General features: G+C 39.2%; 1 protein-coding gene and 1 long non-coding RNA gene across 2 annotated transcripts; one reads left to right on the forward strand and one right to left on the reverse strand.

Annotated features, from left to right (window-relative positions):
• Positions 1-112: 112 nt before the first annotated feature.
• Positions 113-6900, reverse strand: snrpe (small nuclear ribonucleoprotein polypeptide E). The gene is made up of 5 exons (XM_034694863.1): positions 6718-6900; positions 6169-6195; positions 6011-6073; positions 1768-1846; positions 113-320 (listed from the first exon to the last, which is right to left on the reverse strand). Exons 1-5 carry the CDS (start codon positions 6769-6771, stop codon positions 265-267), a joined length of 279 nt encoding a protein of 92 aa, XP_034550754.1. The 5' UTR covers positions 6772-6900; the 3' UTR covers positions 113-264.
• A 7451-nt stretch (positions 6901-14351) lies between these two features.
• On the forward strand, positions 14352-16386 carry LOC117819336. The gene is made up of 3 exons (XR_004632538.1): positions 14352-14449; positions 14609-14667; positions 15982-16386. It is a non-coding gene; the product is annotated as an uncharacterized LOC117819336 (long non-coding RNA).
• Positions 16387-16882: the final 496 nt, after the last annotated feature.

Consider the following 16882-nt stretch of genomic DNA (forward strand, 5'->3'; position numbering starts at 1 on the left):
GTAGTCTGCCACTAGATGGCAGTGCAGCACACTGTCCCATATACTCATGCAGACAGCTGTTAAGACATATTTAATGGCCGTTTTTTTTTGTTTTTTTTAAAGACAACAGATGTAAGAAAAAAAAGACAACTTTATTTTCAAAAACAGCTATGTGGTGGAAAGAATCAATTACAATATCCATGTGAAATAAGCATGAAAAAACTCAAGACACTTTCAAAAACAAAAAGGGGAAAGGAGGAAGGTGTCTGTTGGGTCTCCGTTGTCCTAGGTAGTCACACTCTGCAGCAGGGTAATGTTGTCTCCTTTCAACATGACTCTCCCTGGGAGACAGAGGGAGAAACACAAGACACAGTGGGTTAGAATGGCAAGATGATAGACGGTAAGAGATATGAAGTATCAGTTCACATGAAGACAAAGAGTGTCAATCAAGTGTCTTCAGAAGACAGGGTTCTAGTGTCACATGTCTTCTATCTACTAAAAAAAAATCCCCTCAATTTTCTGGTGTGCTCTATAACTACTCTGATTTAACTGTGATGATTTTATGTACCCGAGTGGACCTGATCAGCATGTTAGCATGTTGCTGTACAGGTTTTAGGAATGTGTCACTTTAAGCTTTGTTATACATAGTACTGTGAAAACAATGCTGGGAGTTATTTAGAAATGATTAGACAGATTGTTCATGATTGTTCTCCATCGCCACTGTTTACAATAATCTCAGCACTGTCTGCGATCATCGTGAAATACACACCGAGGGTTGTATTAAAAAATGACCCCATGATTTTAGCTTTTTAATTATCTAATATGATATTGTACCAGTCCCTGACAGCCATATAACTCATAATGATCACGTCTGGATCGCATTGTGGGAGAATATTTCATAACAAACTGAAGTGGCAGACTTGCAGCTTGGTCTTGTTTAGCTAACCATCATTTCTATCTTATATCTGTAGAATAAGTGGACAATAAGCGGTTAAGGATGTCTTTCTGAGTATCTCTGTAGTTGTTATTTTGGTGCACAGTCCAAAATGCTTAAATTCATTTAAGCCCAATAATTCACAAAAATATCCACAATATTTTCAATTGATGACGGTATCAATCTAAAATATATCATACATGTCATGCACTAGTATTTTGTGTCTACTTTTTTGATCTGTTTTTCAAAGTAGGGGTGGCATGTTGAATGCATAGACTGTATAAATAATGGACGTAGTATCCGTGACATCACCCATCTGTTTCTGAGGGGCTGTTTTGAAGCCAATCATTGACAGGTGCCATATTAGATATGCTGAACATAATCAAACTTCTGCCGAGGTAAAGAGGGCGGGCTTTGAGCCTCCTAGCCAACAGCTACAGTGTTCCTGCCTGTCAGTCAAATCAGCTGTGCCTCTCATAATGCAAAATGGGTAATCTTAATATCTTCGAAGTTGCCACATTATGAACAAATTCACCCCCGTACAAGTGTGTGCCGATCGAGGAATGAGCTATCCAGACTACACTTGTTTTTTGAACCAGGCTGTTTATTTCTGCTGTGAAGATCAGCTTTTTTGAATTGGTGTGTATGTGGTTTTCGGTAGTTCCAGAGCCAGCTTCAAGCGGACACTCAACGAGCTGAAGTTTTTAACACTTCTGCATTGGCTTCAATTCTCGCGGCCGGAGGTTCCAAGTTGGTCGAATGTTGATGTCCCTATGTATAAGTATATGCAAAGCTAAGCGACACAAAGCTACACTTAATGACAAATAGTTTCCAAATGTAAAAGGTGCTCTTACCCAGAGGCTTCCTGTTCTTTGTCTTCATGTGGACTTCCTCAGCATCGTCTAGAACCAGGTTCATGTACTCATCAAATCCCTGAAACAACAAAAAGGACAGAAACTTAGTTTCAAGGTATCTAATGCAAGATTAAAACAGTCCATGACTTAGATGGGCGGTGGTAGGTGGTTCATCAAAGGAGAAAAAAAACATGGACACCGCAGTTAATTTGTTGATATTTGACAGGCTACAGGATCACTAACTACTGAGCATCTTTGGTGAAAAAAATCTTCTGCCGATTTATGTCGTCTTCCATCATAACTCAATGAGACCCAGAGTTAAGTTCCTAATGTATTGAGATTAGGAACAGCAGACACCTTCACCATATTTTAACTTGAGGGGTTGGATTAAGTCTCATTCATTCATTGGTGACGTTGAAGCATGTATTGATGTTAAAAACAAGGAAACAATTCAGCTCCATGAAAATGAAGTGTCTTTTAAATTTAAGCAGACTCTTCACAACTTCATGTCTTAATGAAACCTCAAGATGTGGGACGGGATCAGACAGATGTGCGTTTAAGTCAAAGAAGAGGAGGGCTGTAAATGTTGACTTGTTGTTTGCAGCCGGATCACATGGCTGTATTCTCCAGTACGTGCATAATGGATGAGTGTCTGTCTGTGTCTGAGAACATGTATCAGAGTTGGGGGAAAAGATGGAGAGCTTGGTGTCCAGGGCTTGAGAATGACAGAGTGGTGTTGAGGTATCAGCTGGTTTGCTCTCATCCTGCATAAATACAGATCGGCCCAACACCAGGGCACCAGGGGGTGGGGGAAGCTCACTGTCTACCAGCCCTCTGATCTATAGACAACTCCAGTTAACTGTATTAACAAACGCACAATGTAGTCCTCGTGAGGAGGAGCACTGTGCTGCACGTCCCCCATATATGTGCAACAAGCAGAGGAGTGCTCTTTCTACTTGATGTAATCGAGTGCACCATTTGTTTTAGGATTCAAAAGGCAAACCTGTTTTTATCTTGCGTGGAAACATAACTGGTCATGAAGGATTTCAGCCTGAGTGCCAGTAGAGCACCACGATCAGAGACCAAGAGTGTACATGTAGAAATGTTGGCGCTAAAGCCTGGTTTATACTTCTGCAGCGACCCTCCGCTATAGTGGTACTTTTGCGTCGATGTGCTTGAGGGCAGTGCGGTCTCTCTGATAGTTGGGTCGTCTGCTTCCAGCCCCACTACGATCTCTGTTTACATTTCCACAGTGATTCAGAGCGTGTTATGTTAATCTACAGCTGAAACATGTTGCTGTTTATCATACAGACATGATTACATGAAGAATAGAGAGGAGGAGATGAAATACACAGCTGATGTGCGGCCGATGTCTTGGATCCCAGAAGTGCTAAAAATGCAGCAAATACAATGCCGTAGAGCGGCCCAATCACGGGGCATGCGGTTTGCACCGATGTGACGGGTAGTTACATTTTGGAGGAGGTTTGCATCAGCTACGTGCGTAGGTACGGGAGCTATGCAGACCTACGGCGTAGGTTACGCCGCCAATTCAACACAGAAGTATAAATTAGGCTTTAGTTTTTCAATTGATGGTATGTTTTGTTCTTTTCAAGAAATTGGTAGATATCATTGACCGTGACTGGTTCTGTGTCAGGCTCACTTGCGGAGCAATATTAAATGTATTTGAAATAAAGTAAATACATTTTTTTAAAGTAAACATTACACATTAAATAATCAGTAAATATCTACCTACCTATCTATAAGCGTATTGCGTACACGTGAGAAAAAATATCTGTTTTTCTGAATTAGCTTAACTTAATTATCTCGGAATTACGGGAAAGGGTTTTATAAATTAAAAAAAAAATTACTGTTTTTCGTGTTCAGTTTAATCCAGATTTTTTTTGCTCTGGGTTTGAGACATTGGGAGATACTAGTGTCTTTTTTCTTCTCATGTGAACCCTATACACTTTAGTATTGGTATAATTAACTTTGATGAAAGCTAAATATCTTCCTCTCTATCTAACTGTACTCATACTCGTCTGATTGAAAGTGTTTTAGTATTTGGAATAATTTGGCCCTCTGGCAAGGAGGACGTCGTTGAAGTGGCCCTCTTGGTCATCAAAGTTTCCTCCTCTGTCGTACATCATGTTGAAGTTGTAGCAGACATTTGGATCGCTGCTGTTGACGTGCCAGACTCCAGCTGCTACAGTGCGACTCAAACTGATGACGTTGATGTCGTCATTGTCTGTCATTGTTACTTGTCTGTCCATCTCTTTCTCTCTTCATGTCCCTCTATCCCTCTCTCCAACACGGTCTCAGCAGATGTGTGTCTAACATGAGTCTGGTCCTGCTGGAGGTTTCTGTCTGTTAAAGGAAGTTTGTCCTTGCCACTGTAACTTGCTTAATGCTGCAAAGTGCTCTGCTCATGGTGGATTAAGATGAGATCAGACTGAGTCCTGTCTGTAAGAAGAGACTGGATCTTATCCTGTCTTGATGTTGGGTCTTTGTTAATAATAGAACATAGATTACGGTCTAGAACTGCTCTGTTTGGAAAGAGTCTTCAGATAACGTTTGTTGTGATTTGGTGTTATACAAATAAATATTGATTGATTGGTTACTCATTAACACTGAGGAGCAAAAGTGTGCTTAAAATACAAAACAATGAAAACAATGTTTTGCAAAATGATCATGTCTGCCCACTCTGAAATTTGGATCTCTCCAAAGGGATTCATTACAGGAAGATATTTCTTCTTCTTCTTTCACACTGACTGTGAATCCATGGCAGTAATGTTTCTGGGCCTCTAAATGTATCAGCAGTAGCTGTTTTAGACTCAACACAACACAGTGGTGCCTGATCTCTATGTATATCTAAGCAGCCTGAAGGCTGCAACAGCACACAACTGTGATTTAATCTTGAGATGAAAAATGTTAAATTGTTGCCAATATCCAATATTTTTAAATTTATTTTTTCCAATACTGATGTGTACCCTCTTTTTCTCATTGTAAAGAATGCAGAGTCTCTCCTGTACTCAATTATCAGAGGAGAGTTGTTTAGTTCATTTACACATCACCCGTGCTTCACAAGAATCGCAAACAGCTGTTTTGTTGTTTGTTTCCATCACATCAAAATACTTTCATACTGCCGGCATGTTGAAGCTTGTTGTTGGCACGCATTAGCTGCCATAGCATGCACAGTGTCAATGCATCATCGTATCTGCACATAGATTAACCGTCAGGTTTTAAGCCTTAATCTGCAGATACAGATATTGTGCAAATAATATTGTGCATCCCTAATTTCAGGGCCGGCCCGTGGCATAGGCAGTATAGGCAAATGCTAGGGGCGCCAATTGCACCCTAAATGAATGAGGAAGAAAACTTAGATAAGGGATAAGGGAAAAATTAAATTGTTTTATCGTATAATTTGGGGTTAAATTGCGTTATGATGCCAATATATATTAAAAAGCGTGTGACTAACTATTGGTTTTCAAAAAAAGGGTTTGCAAAGCAGTTTTTGTCCATAAGTGTTCATAATTTACTTGTTTTTGTTTTGTTTTTTGTTGTTTCCTTTACAGTTTGGAAGATGTTAGCTTAATTAGATAGAAAATGTAGGCTATGCTTCAATAAACATTTTGCTTCAGCCTTTTCAGTCATCACATAATTCATTACTGTTACTTTGTTTAAAGTGCCTGCACTGTGAAAATTAATGTTATATAATGACTGAATAAATCCTACTACTACATTAAGAATTTTGAAATCGTATATTTTTTTCCTGCCAAATGTCAATGTTTTAACCTTTTTATTAATGTTCCCTTTAGAGGTTATTTTTAATTTAAAATAAAGGAAACCTGTCAAACATAAAGCTGGATGTATGTTGTCTTTCAGTGTATATGTGATGTGATTGTTGTTGGAGTTGGTTACAATAGAAGGGGCACCAGTTGAAATCTTGCCTAGGGCACCAAATCAGTTAGGGCCAACTCTGCCTAATTTAATCTCAGCACAGCGAATATACAGTAAGAATACTAAGTGCAGTTTTTTGTGTAGTAGTATCTCAATATGAACAAAGTACTTAGCAAAACTGGCCCTTTTGTGTTTACACTTTTCTTAGCACATGTTAATGGTGTTTCTTTGATTTGCCACCTTTAGTGGTGTTATAATCTCAGACCATTTGCCAGCTTTCTTTCTTTATTAAAATAACCCTGTACAGGTTGAAGTCAAACATTAATAGATGAAAAGGGTAACTTACGATGATGCAGCCCTCTATCCGCATGTTCACCTGTTCGTACAGCCACACCTGAATCCTTGAGCGCTGTGAGATGTAGAGAACAAGGAATGAGATGTGCATCTTATTTTTACACTGTGCATTACAGATCATAATTTACAATGTAAAAAGGTGATACTTACATTCTGCAGATATCTGAAAATCAGATTCTGACACATGGAGTCAAGGAAATACATACTTTGAGAAAACAGGAGTTCACATTTACACAAGGTGGTTCACATTTATGAATCACTCAACAGAACTTAGTGTGGGTAAGGCTGCATGCTCATTTGGTTCATTTTTCCACAAACACATAAAAGCCCACTTAAAATCGTATCATTAAGTAACAGGGATATTATCTCCACATCATCAAACATGCATGATCATAAACCAGGATGAAGATAACCTGTGGAGCATGCCAACCTGAATCGTTGGCTTTAAGCAGACGCTGCAGCATCACGTTAGCATAGCACTTCATTCAGTCTGCAGAACAGCGAGCATATAAATACACTTTATCAAAACAGACTGAGGCTATCGATATGAAACCAGAAGATTGTGTTTGTAAGCAATCTTTAAAATATATCCTCGTATCCAAACTCTGAAGGAACAATACACGACTAATGCTAATGAGAGAGTGTTAGCCTGTATGCTAAGCTAACACAGTAAGCAGACTCTGGTTCTTTAAAGGATACGATGGGCTGGACCATGACCTTCTGGACCTTCTGTCCTTGTCCTCTGTACGCCATCTCTCAAATGTATACCAGCAGTAGGTATAGGAAGGAAAAAATTGCACCTTCTGAAAGAGGTGCTCTTAATAAACGACACGCTCACGTTGTCAGCTCGCTTCAATGGCGGGGTTTCTTCCGCGTGCGGGCCCGGTTAAAATAAAAGCGTCACAGAAACCGAACAGCGCCCCAACAGGAGGGAGGAGAGAACTGCAGCCAAGCGTTGTTCAACAGGCAGTTTTCAACTTGCTCACTAGTACATGTTAAAAACATTTACTTTGACTAGCAGGCAGTGTTGGACAGTAACACCTTTACCTGAGTACTGTACTTAAGAACACTTTTTGAGTATCCGTACTTTACTCGAGTATTATTTTTTGGGGAAACTTTCTTCTTTCACTCCACTACATTTAGAAGACAATTATTGTACTTTTGACTCCACTTCATTTCTATCAGTGCTCTAGTTACACACTACTTTTGCTTTGAAGTCTGCTCATGAATTTCCTTCTCTTTTCTGAAATCTGATCCCTAAGACAGTAAAATGTGTTTGTCTAGTTCTGTTTGTCTCAGTGGTTTAGTCGTACCTGTATATTGTTTGTCTCCACAGTTGATCATGGAGCAAACACAGAGCAGATTTCAATCAGATCAGGCAGTTCATTTAGATGTGGTAATGATAGCTATAATTCTCCACCTGTGCACCCATGGCCATATCTTCAGCCCGTGTTAGAGGTTTTTTGAAATGAAGAATGATACGTATCGTTTGAAATGTTCTCCCTGTTTCCCACTCTGACCAAACAAACAAAAAATCACTGTCCAACCTGAGAAAGCATTTTGAGCTACGTAACGTTTGTTTCATTCCAGATGAAGATTTCAAACTAAGTTGTCTGTGCTTGGAGTAATGTAGTTTCTGTTTTTATTCCATGGTAGTTTTTAGAGATTTCAAGTAATGGTTTTTAAATAAACATATTGTAACAGAATGTACTCCTATGTGTTCTTGACTGCACTTACATATTTTGAAAACACAACACTTTGAGGTTTTTTAAGAAGTACTTTGATACTTCAGTATTTTCAAAAGCAAGTACTCCAGTACTTTAACTCAAGTCATAATCTGACTGAACAACTTTAACTTGTACTGGAGAAATGTTTGACCAGGAGGATCTATACTATAACTTAAGTAATGCAGCTGTGTACTTTGTCCACCACTGCTAGCAGGCGACCAGAAAAAAACATAAAGCTCCAAGATCAAGCACAAACATCAGAGAAACTACGGAGCCCCTGAAGTCCTGAAAATATATATATTCTTATATTGTACCCACAATATAATGATACTAATGATACTAACAAGTTTAAATTAAGACAAGATAAGATAAGATATTACTTTGTTGATCCCCGTGGGGAAATTCAGCTGTTGCAGCAACCCAGACATAAGTACAATAAAGAATACGTTTAAATAAGCAAAATAAAATAAAGTAAAAATAAAAATAGATAAATAAAAGAATACAGATCTAAGATATATACAAATGTTACAAATGGTTTAAATAATGGGAATTAAAGGCAGTATTAAAAATGTTTCAGTAGTGACAGGTTGACATGGTGTGATTATGGATTACTTGAAGAATTTGAATATATGGGGAGAAAAAAGTACAGACTATTTACCTTCTGTTATGAACATTTTAATCATTTTGGTTCAGCTGTCAAACATGCAATCATTCCAGTTGTAGTGGATGGCACATTCATAGTTTCATAGACTTTAGACTTTTAGACTTTAGAATTTATTGTCCCCTTGGGGAAATTCTTTTTCACAGCGCCTTCTGCGTTTCCACAGACAAACATTCACGGAACATACACTGCAAGCTCAAAAAAACTATCAACTCAAACAAACAAAGTGGCCTTTTCAGCAAGGTCTGTTGTTCAAGGTCGCTATAACAGCAGGGATCAGGCTTTTGCCAAGGGGAGCCCTTCTACTCGGGGCCCTTATCTGTAGTTTTAATTTCCTTAAAACAGTATGGCTTGACAAAGCTTATCATTCAAATAATTTTCAAAGCATAAACATGTTTTCTATAAGTCAGAGAACTGTACTGCAATTTACTTTATTTACAAAGCACAAACATACAAATGTGAAGGGTTTTGTTTTAATTGTATTTATTTATGAAGTACCCTCTGTCTGTTAGCTGTTTTGCCGATTACAATACCATGACCACTTGTTTTAATCTTTTAAATGTTGTTGTTTTAAGTATTCCAAGATTGTTTTATTGTCTTAACTTTTTTTTATCTTCCTTTCTGTCATTTCTTCTTGCTGTCACCTCCCTGAAGGTTATTTTTAAAATTTATTTTAGTCTTCTTCATTGTCTTCTCCACATTTCTCTTTTATTGTCTTTCCTATTTGTAAAGCACTTTGTGACCCTGTTTTTTAAAGTGCTATATAAATAAACATTATTATTATTATTATTATTATTATTATTATTATTATTATTATTATTATTATTATTATTATTATTATGTCTGCATATCATTGTATGACATTCCTAGATTAAAGTAATACATGAGTTATTTCCATTTGGCTCTATGGTGACAATAATTATCTGAACTTCTTGGAAAAGTTATAATTATATTGTGCGCACATAAGAAATATTTGTTGGGACTTCAGTGGCTCCGTCAGAAACAGAATGCCTCGATAGTCGTGCAAAAGCTGTTATAGGGACGCCCTTGTGGACATACATCCATGCATTCAGGCATAGTTCCATTTTCCTACAACAAGTCAATTTGAGATGTTTTCTCTAGTTCTTGACTTCACGTCAGATTATCATCACTTGTACCCCCAGAGTTGTAAAATAACAAAACTAACAGAAATAGCTTAACTGGGCAGTGGCAGCACATCGTGGTCAAAGTGACAAAGTGTTTTGTTTTCTAGATTAGCAGGAAATCATCCCGTTAACTTGCATTAACAAGCCTTCATATTTCATTATGTGGACTAATTAGATTAACTTTTCAAAGGGAAAATATCTTTGTCATCCCAGGATAAATACAAATGTCCAATGTGCACAGATAATGTTAAAACAGAGCTCCTTAGAGCTTACTGTCCTCCTCTTTATACTGCTCACCTGTGGTGCAGGTAAAGTAGAGCTACAATGAGAAAGCTCCAGGTTGCATATAATGATGTATACAGAATATTTCTCAAAGTACCAAGACGGACGAGTTCAAGCTTTATGTTTGTTACTAATAATGTCCCTACATTCATGCTTTGCTAATATATGTTATGCATAAATTTATGTGTCGCCTTGTTGATTCAGATAATGACATTTTTAGATTTAAGAGAGCTCACTCAGCCCACATTAAGAGACTCAAGGTATTTTCTTGTTTCTGGAAACACTGGAACAAATGTCTTTTTATGATTTAATCATGATGAACATGAAAACTGTAGTTATTGCTGACCCTGTATTGTATCTTTTATTATTTATTTCTAGTTTTTTATACCTTTTTATGATGATATGGACCTGAGTCTGAAATAAAGTGTATAAAAACAAAAAAGTCTAATTGAAGGAAACAATTAATCACTGGTTTCTCAAACAGAGTAATGAAATTGCTGTGTTTGTTATCAAGTAGCCCCTGTAGTTTCATTTAAAAGTTCACAACAAAGACAGATTCCTTCAAGCAACCTTTTTTAACACGACTCTGAAATGATTATTGTTGGAAAAAAAGACACGCTTCACTTATTTACCGCCATAGTAATCTTTCTGGAATATTGTTGAGCTATCCAATCTATGGCCTTTTTTGCTTCGATGATTTCTGAATTAGGGGAGGTAAAATATATTTCCCAAAGATGTTCCTAATTTGGCCTCTAGATGGTGCTGTGCCCTACGAAACAGTACACGATGCACCGAGGCAACTTTTTTGTCACACCAGTGTGGTTTGTTAAATTAACTGCTATAACCACTACAACCATCAAAACTCCTCTGCCGCTCATCAGGGATGTGTGTTTTACATATTGACAACTGATTTTGGTTTGAAGTTTTAAGAAACAAATCCCTCCTGATATCCAACCCCAGAAAATAACAGAGCCAAAACATACCTCGTTTTTAGGCCAAGAAGGAAGCCCTTATGTCTGCAGCCGGATATATCATGACAATCTGTATATAACCATAACTGGCCAAAGCACTGCCTCTGATTTATATATAGATGGTTTTATATAAAGCAGGATTGGCAATTTTGTTGTGCATTATATACCTGTAACATGATGAGTTGAGCCAGGGAGGCCAGCCTTGAGTGTGCAGTTAACAATAGTATTAATATCATACAACACAGGCTTGTCCCACAGCTCTGGAGAGAAAGTGTGATGGAAATTAGCAGCCGAGGACAGACAAGATTCCGCAAGTGGGGGGAAAGAAAAGACCCAAGGAGCCTCGGTGGCGCAGGCCTGGGTGTCACCTTTCAGAGCAGGGACCCCTCGGCCACATCTTAAAAGGCCGGGCTGCAGTATCGCGCGTCGCTCATCGTGCATCGCTGTCAAGTGCCACATGCTTGTCTTTGTGCTATGAGAACAGGAATGGGCTGCTGACTCTCAATGCCACACGCCTGCTCACATTCTCAAGGAAGACAGAGAGAGCGAGGGGGGACACTGCAGACACTGGCACTCCAGTTGGCTGCCACAGAGGCCCTGGAGTCAAAATAACAATGAGGGGGCCACTGTTAACATGCACATATGAGCGTGGTGTGTCAAACTGCTGTCATGGCTTTATTCACAGTCAAGGTCATGTGGGCATCTTCTGATATCTGTGAGGACAGAAAATTGAGTTCATAATAATGAAATGTAGCACGAATATGACTATATCACAAATATAGACGAGTTTACAGGAAAAATATTCTATGCAAAATAAATAAAAGGAACATTTTTACAGTACATGCTGGTTATTAGTACTTTTTTCAAAATAAAGCTGACGTTTTCTGTTTCGATTGTGATTGCTGGATGTCTTCTTTCTTACATTGAACAGATATTACCAACCAAGGGTTAGCATGCTGTGTTGTAAACAAGCGGCAACCTCCAGTCTAAAATTATGACATCCATGCAGAAGTGCTAAAAACTGCAGTTCATCTAGGATCCGTTTGAGGCTGGCTCCGGTAGCACCAAAAACCACATGCACCAATTCAAAAAAGACGATCTTTACAGCAAAAATAAACATATTTACAGTCTGGTTCAAAAGTGTAGTCTGGATAGCCCATTTCTTGATCGGCACACACTGTACGGGTGGTGATTTTTCTCCTAATGCCGCAATTTCAAAGATATTTAGATTACGAGTCTTCCAATGAGAGGCGCAGCTGACTTGATTGACAGGCGGGAACACTGTAGCTGTTGGCAGGGAGGCTCTAAGCCCGTCTCTACCTCACAATCGTCGACAGCAGAAATATGGCTCCTGCCGACGATTGGCCTCAAAACAGCGCTTCAGAAACAGATGGGTGACGTCATGGATACCTTGCCATATTTTATACAGTCAATGGTTGTAAAGTGACGCCATTGAAGCAACTAAAGCAGTACAGTGTCCACTTGAAGCAAGCCCCAAAATTCAAGGAAGCCCCATTAGTGCCCATGTTAAAAGGTCTATTATCACAGCAGAATAACACGTTTACAGCCTGGTACAAGACAGCTTTGGTCTTTATAAGCCTATTTCTTTCTTTGTGACAACTGCACTTGGACAATTTTTGTATGACTCATCTGTTTTGATAATAGGCTAAGGTTTAAACGGGAGTGGCTGATCTGACTGACAGGTGGGCACACTGTAGCTGTTTGCAAGGAAGCTGAAAGCCTGCCTCAACTCCACTTTTCTGCCTGGAAGTTCGTCACCCTTTCCAATATGGCAACTGCGATCTTAGTGCTTCACAACACCTCTACAGAGTCTATGTTTATGTTTTACACAGTCCAAGCTACGACAAATGTACTCTTGCTGATTTAGGTTGTATTAAGTTTTATTCTACATTAATTAAATCCCACCCTAATCCCAAGTTTGTGAGACTCCACTGAGATGGTCTATAAATAGGATAATCGGACACACGCACACAGGATACAATGTCACCACTCTCTGTACGTGATTTCTGTTTTTACTCACTTCCATGCCCTTCTTTCCTACCTTCTCCCTCCTCGTCTGAGCCGGCCAGAGGAACTGCCCTGGTTAGATCAACCTTCTCTCTACATCACTTCCTGTTCCTGTTGGTGGCGATTGTTCTGAGGGGAAGGGAAGGCAGACGGGATGGGGAAAGAGGAGGGGGGGTTGCTGGTGGTGTTTCTTTGTTTCACTATCTGCCTCACCTGCCTGACCCCCACCTGACAGGCTTGACCCCCGCAGGCCTGGTAGAGCCAGCCAGACAACCCGCTGGCTGTCTGTTTCCTGCCTTGCTGACTGACAGGATATTCATAGCGTGCAGGGAACTCAGTTTGAGTGAAACAACTAGTCTGAGCCAGTATGGACCTTTGTTTTCAAAACAAAAAATGTCTCAGTTCACTCACTTTCTGATTTTTAAACTTTTCAAATGAGGAGAAAAAAATCCTGGGGATACACTTAAAACTTCATATGATCATAGGTTATATAAAAGTTACAGAGGGCCACATTATCCTCTCCTTCTTTTTCTTACAGGTCTTTTTAAAATGACCGATATGTAGGAAATGTTGAGAACAAGAGGAGCACTGATGTGTTTCTTCACAGTTATGAGTGAAGTACCTCTCTCAGCATTGTACTTTTGTAAAAATATTAAAAACACAGATTTAAAGTTCTCAATGCTCGCTCAGTCACATTCACTGAGATGTTTGTTTCCACAGCCTTAAGCTAGCAGTGTGCTTTGTCAGCTGCTTGTCAGATGGTCAGAATGTTTGGAGATGAATCGATGATGTGTCTAAATATTTCTTTAACTTCCCCAAACTGATGGAGGACCACAATGTTAAAATGAAAAAGCTGTGAAAACTCAAAATGTCAAGCCAACTGTCTGCACTAGATTTTAGAGTTTTGAGGCTAACTAGAAATCTTACATTTGAGCCAACTGATTAGTTTTTGTTGAGATAAATTATCATTCATATGTAGTGTAACTTAAAGTTTTGAGTTCTACATACTAAGAAGTGAAAGTTGTGCCAACTTATTATTGTTTGTTCAGAAAATGTTCCTTTGTTACTGACCGTTACTGCACCGTTTTTACACTTGCAAGGTAGCTAGCTAATGTTCAAGGCGGCTAACTATTGGTGATGACCATGCCTTATTAAACTAACTAAACAAATTAAAGTTACATTAACCAACTCACCATCAATTGACCAACTGTAAAGCTAGAGTTTCAATATAATACTCAAACAAAACACTCACCTTTAGGGCGATAAAATCCACACAGGACAGGAGAGATGGCGCCACATGTGGGAAACTGAAAGTGTGGACCCCTGTAGATTTGAGTTGGAGACCCTGTTCTGTGCCTGAAGCATACTCAAATAATTTAGCCAAGTCTCAAACCCATAATTTCAAGTTTTGCCAACCTAACTTGTGAAATGAGACCAACTTTACACAACTAACTTAATACAGGTAGTTGAGATAACTACTTTGATGTAGTTTGCAACAAAATGGAACATTTTGTGTTTACTTAACCAAAAAAACATTTTCAGGCCAACAATTTTAAGTTTTTATTTTTACAGTGCATTCACAACAACTTCCCAACATAACTTGCTTGCTGTTTGGAGGTTAGTAGCAGTTGTTTTTTAAAATATTGTCAAATCCAGGGTGGCAGTGGTTCAGAGGTAGAGTTGGTGGTCTCTGAATCAAAAGGTTGGCTCGTTCCAACAGATCAAATATCACAGTGTCCTTGGGCAACATGCTGAACCCTGATTTTCTCTGTGCAGTACAGACAGCCTCAGCATAGGAGCATGAGTTGGATTGGGTAGAACTGAAGGGCTCTTAGGTAAGTAGCCCCTGCCATCAGTGTCTGAAGGTGTGAGTGGGTTAATGCAACATGCAGTGCTCTCGATGGTGTCAATACTATGAAAGTGCAATACAAGTACAGTCCATTTACCATTTACCGTATGCATCTCTCTTTTCTTTGCCATACCAACTGTCTGGAACTGTACATCTCCAACTTGGTCGACTCAATTTAATTCAGCTCCAGGATCAGGGCACTGGTGTAGCTCAGTGGTAAACTTTGTACACCCAATGTACAGAGGCGTATAGTCTTCGAGGTGTTGGGCCTAGTTTCAAATCAGACACATGACGTTTGCTGCATTGGTCCTAACTCTGTCCTGCGAGTTTTCTACTCTCTCCAATGTCCCATCATCAATGAAGGCTTGAAAAATCCCAACATATAATCTAGAAAGAAAAAGATCCAGAATAAGCCCATTGTTGGTGCATGATCTGATCAGACTGTGAGGCAGCAAACAACGTCCAATAGCTCTCACAAAGTCAATGATGCTAGTAAATGGCATTCATCAATACCACTTCCAAATTTCCAGTTTTATATGCTTTTGGAACATGTGTGTAAAAACTTAAACTAGCTCTTCATCAAGTAACATGACTTTAATGTATTAATGCAGCAACTTGACACATTTAATTGGATGGCTGGAAAAGAAAAATATACCTCTATTATTGCACTGAAGACATCTCATGGCTTCAAATTTGTTGCATGCATTATTTAGGGTCATCCTTCCATTATTTTTATCGTTCAGAGTTGCAGGAGGGGAAGCCTATCCCAGCTGACATTGGGTGGGAAGCGGGTACACCCTGGACGGTTGGCCAGTCTATCACAGGGCTAGCATGTACAGACAAACAACCATTCACGCACACACTGGGGCAATTTAGAGTCACCTATCAACCTGAGGAGCATGATTCTGGACCGTGGGAGGAGGCAGACCTGAGAGAACCCACACATGCACGGAGAGAACATGTAATCTCCACACAGAAAGGCTCCTGCCCAGGATCTTCTTCTTGCTATGATGCAACAGTGTAAACCACTGCAGCCCTATTTAAGATTGCAATGTTATCAGAATGTACAGCTTGTTAATGCTGAAGTTTTATTACACATGTTCACCCAAAATGAACACATTGCACCTCTTTGCCTTTTCTTTTTGTCCGTGCAATGTTTGATGTGTTGGGATTTTACATTGATGCAACACTGTGCAATGCAGCCCAGATCTGTGTTTACAACGTGAGTGTTTGTCATGAAGACAATATTCAATGTAGCAACAAGGAAGTGATTCTAACATAGCCTCCTCTTCTTCTACAGGTGCAGTTTTGGAGAATAAGTGTGCATAGTCTGCCTCGAAAGATGTGTGATATTGCTTCAAAACAAATAGTCATGTTGTACAATAAAGCATCAGCATCAGCCTTTACATATGCAGCAGCTGCTGAAGTGCTTCAACACCAGTTTTTGTCTCCAAATTTGTTGATATGGTTGAACAGTCGAATGTCTTCCACTCAGAGCAGTGTTTGTGTGCACTGTGGTGTTGAGTTGTTACAACCTGTGTGAACCCTCTACTTTCCAATGCACCTATTCAACCTCACGGTGACACACAGTTCACTATTTGTGGTGCTGTTCTCTTGTGTCGATGGTATCACTCAGAGAGGTGAAAGCAGTCAGTAAGCCCTTTGTCAAACAGGAACAGATACTGACATGTTTATGCCCTTTATTCAAAGTAGACAATCCATTTATTACCAATTTTCAACTGATAACATGAATGCATCTTATCATGTTTCTGTTTCCGGTGCCCAAACTTCACCAAATATGGAGTCATGTGAGCCATGATGAAATTACTTTAGCGCACAACTTCATCTTGCTGCTTTTTTTCCATCAGTTGAATCAGGTGACAGCTTGTGGTGTGTCACCTCACAGTGTTACGCAAATATGCATGCTTCATATTTCCTGTGTTAACCCAGAAAACATATATATATGTGATCATCTAATACTCTAAAAATAAATGTGTTGAGTTTTAGCTTCATGTTTTATTCTTTTATAATAGATATTAATGAGAACTTTGTTAAACTTACTGAACCTGTCATCAAATCCAGACTGAGCTTCTTTGTTCGTTCAAGCTGTCACTCTCTTACCATCAGGTGTGCGTTCATGGACAAATAGATAAGTGAGGTATGTTGTGGCGTGAAATTTTGAAGAGCTTGAAAGCTGCTGA

Source organism: Notolabrus celidotus, chromosome 1, assembly GCF_009762535.1.
Source record: "Notolabrus celidotus isolate fNotCel1 chromosome 1, fNotCel1.pri, whole genome shotgun sequence".
NCBI classification, from domain to species: Eukaryota; Metazoa; Chordata; class Actinopteri; order Labriformes; family Labridae; genus Notolabrus; species Notolabrus celidotus.

What these genes read in the sequence shown, in the direction of transcription:
- snrpe (XM_034694863.1), bottom strand. Translation starts at nt 6,771, where the DNA reads ATGGCGTACAGAGGACAAGGACAGAAGGTCCAGAAGGTCATGGTCCAG. An exon ending in TTTTCAGATATCTGCAGAAT is followed by an intron (nt 6,074 to 6,168) that starts GTAAGTATCACC and finishes TACATCTCACAG; the next exon opens with CGCTCAAGGATTCAGGTGTG. An exon ending in GGATAGAGGGCTGCATCATC is followed by an intron (nt 1,847 to 6,010) that starts GTAAGTTACCCT and finishes TTGTTGTTTCAG; the next exon opens with GGATTTGATGAGTACATGAA.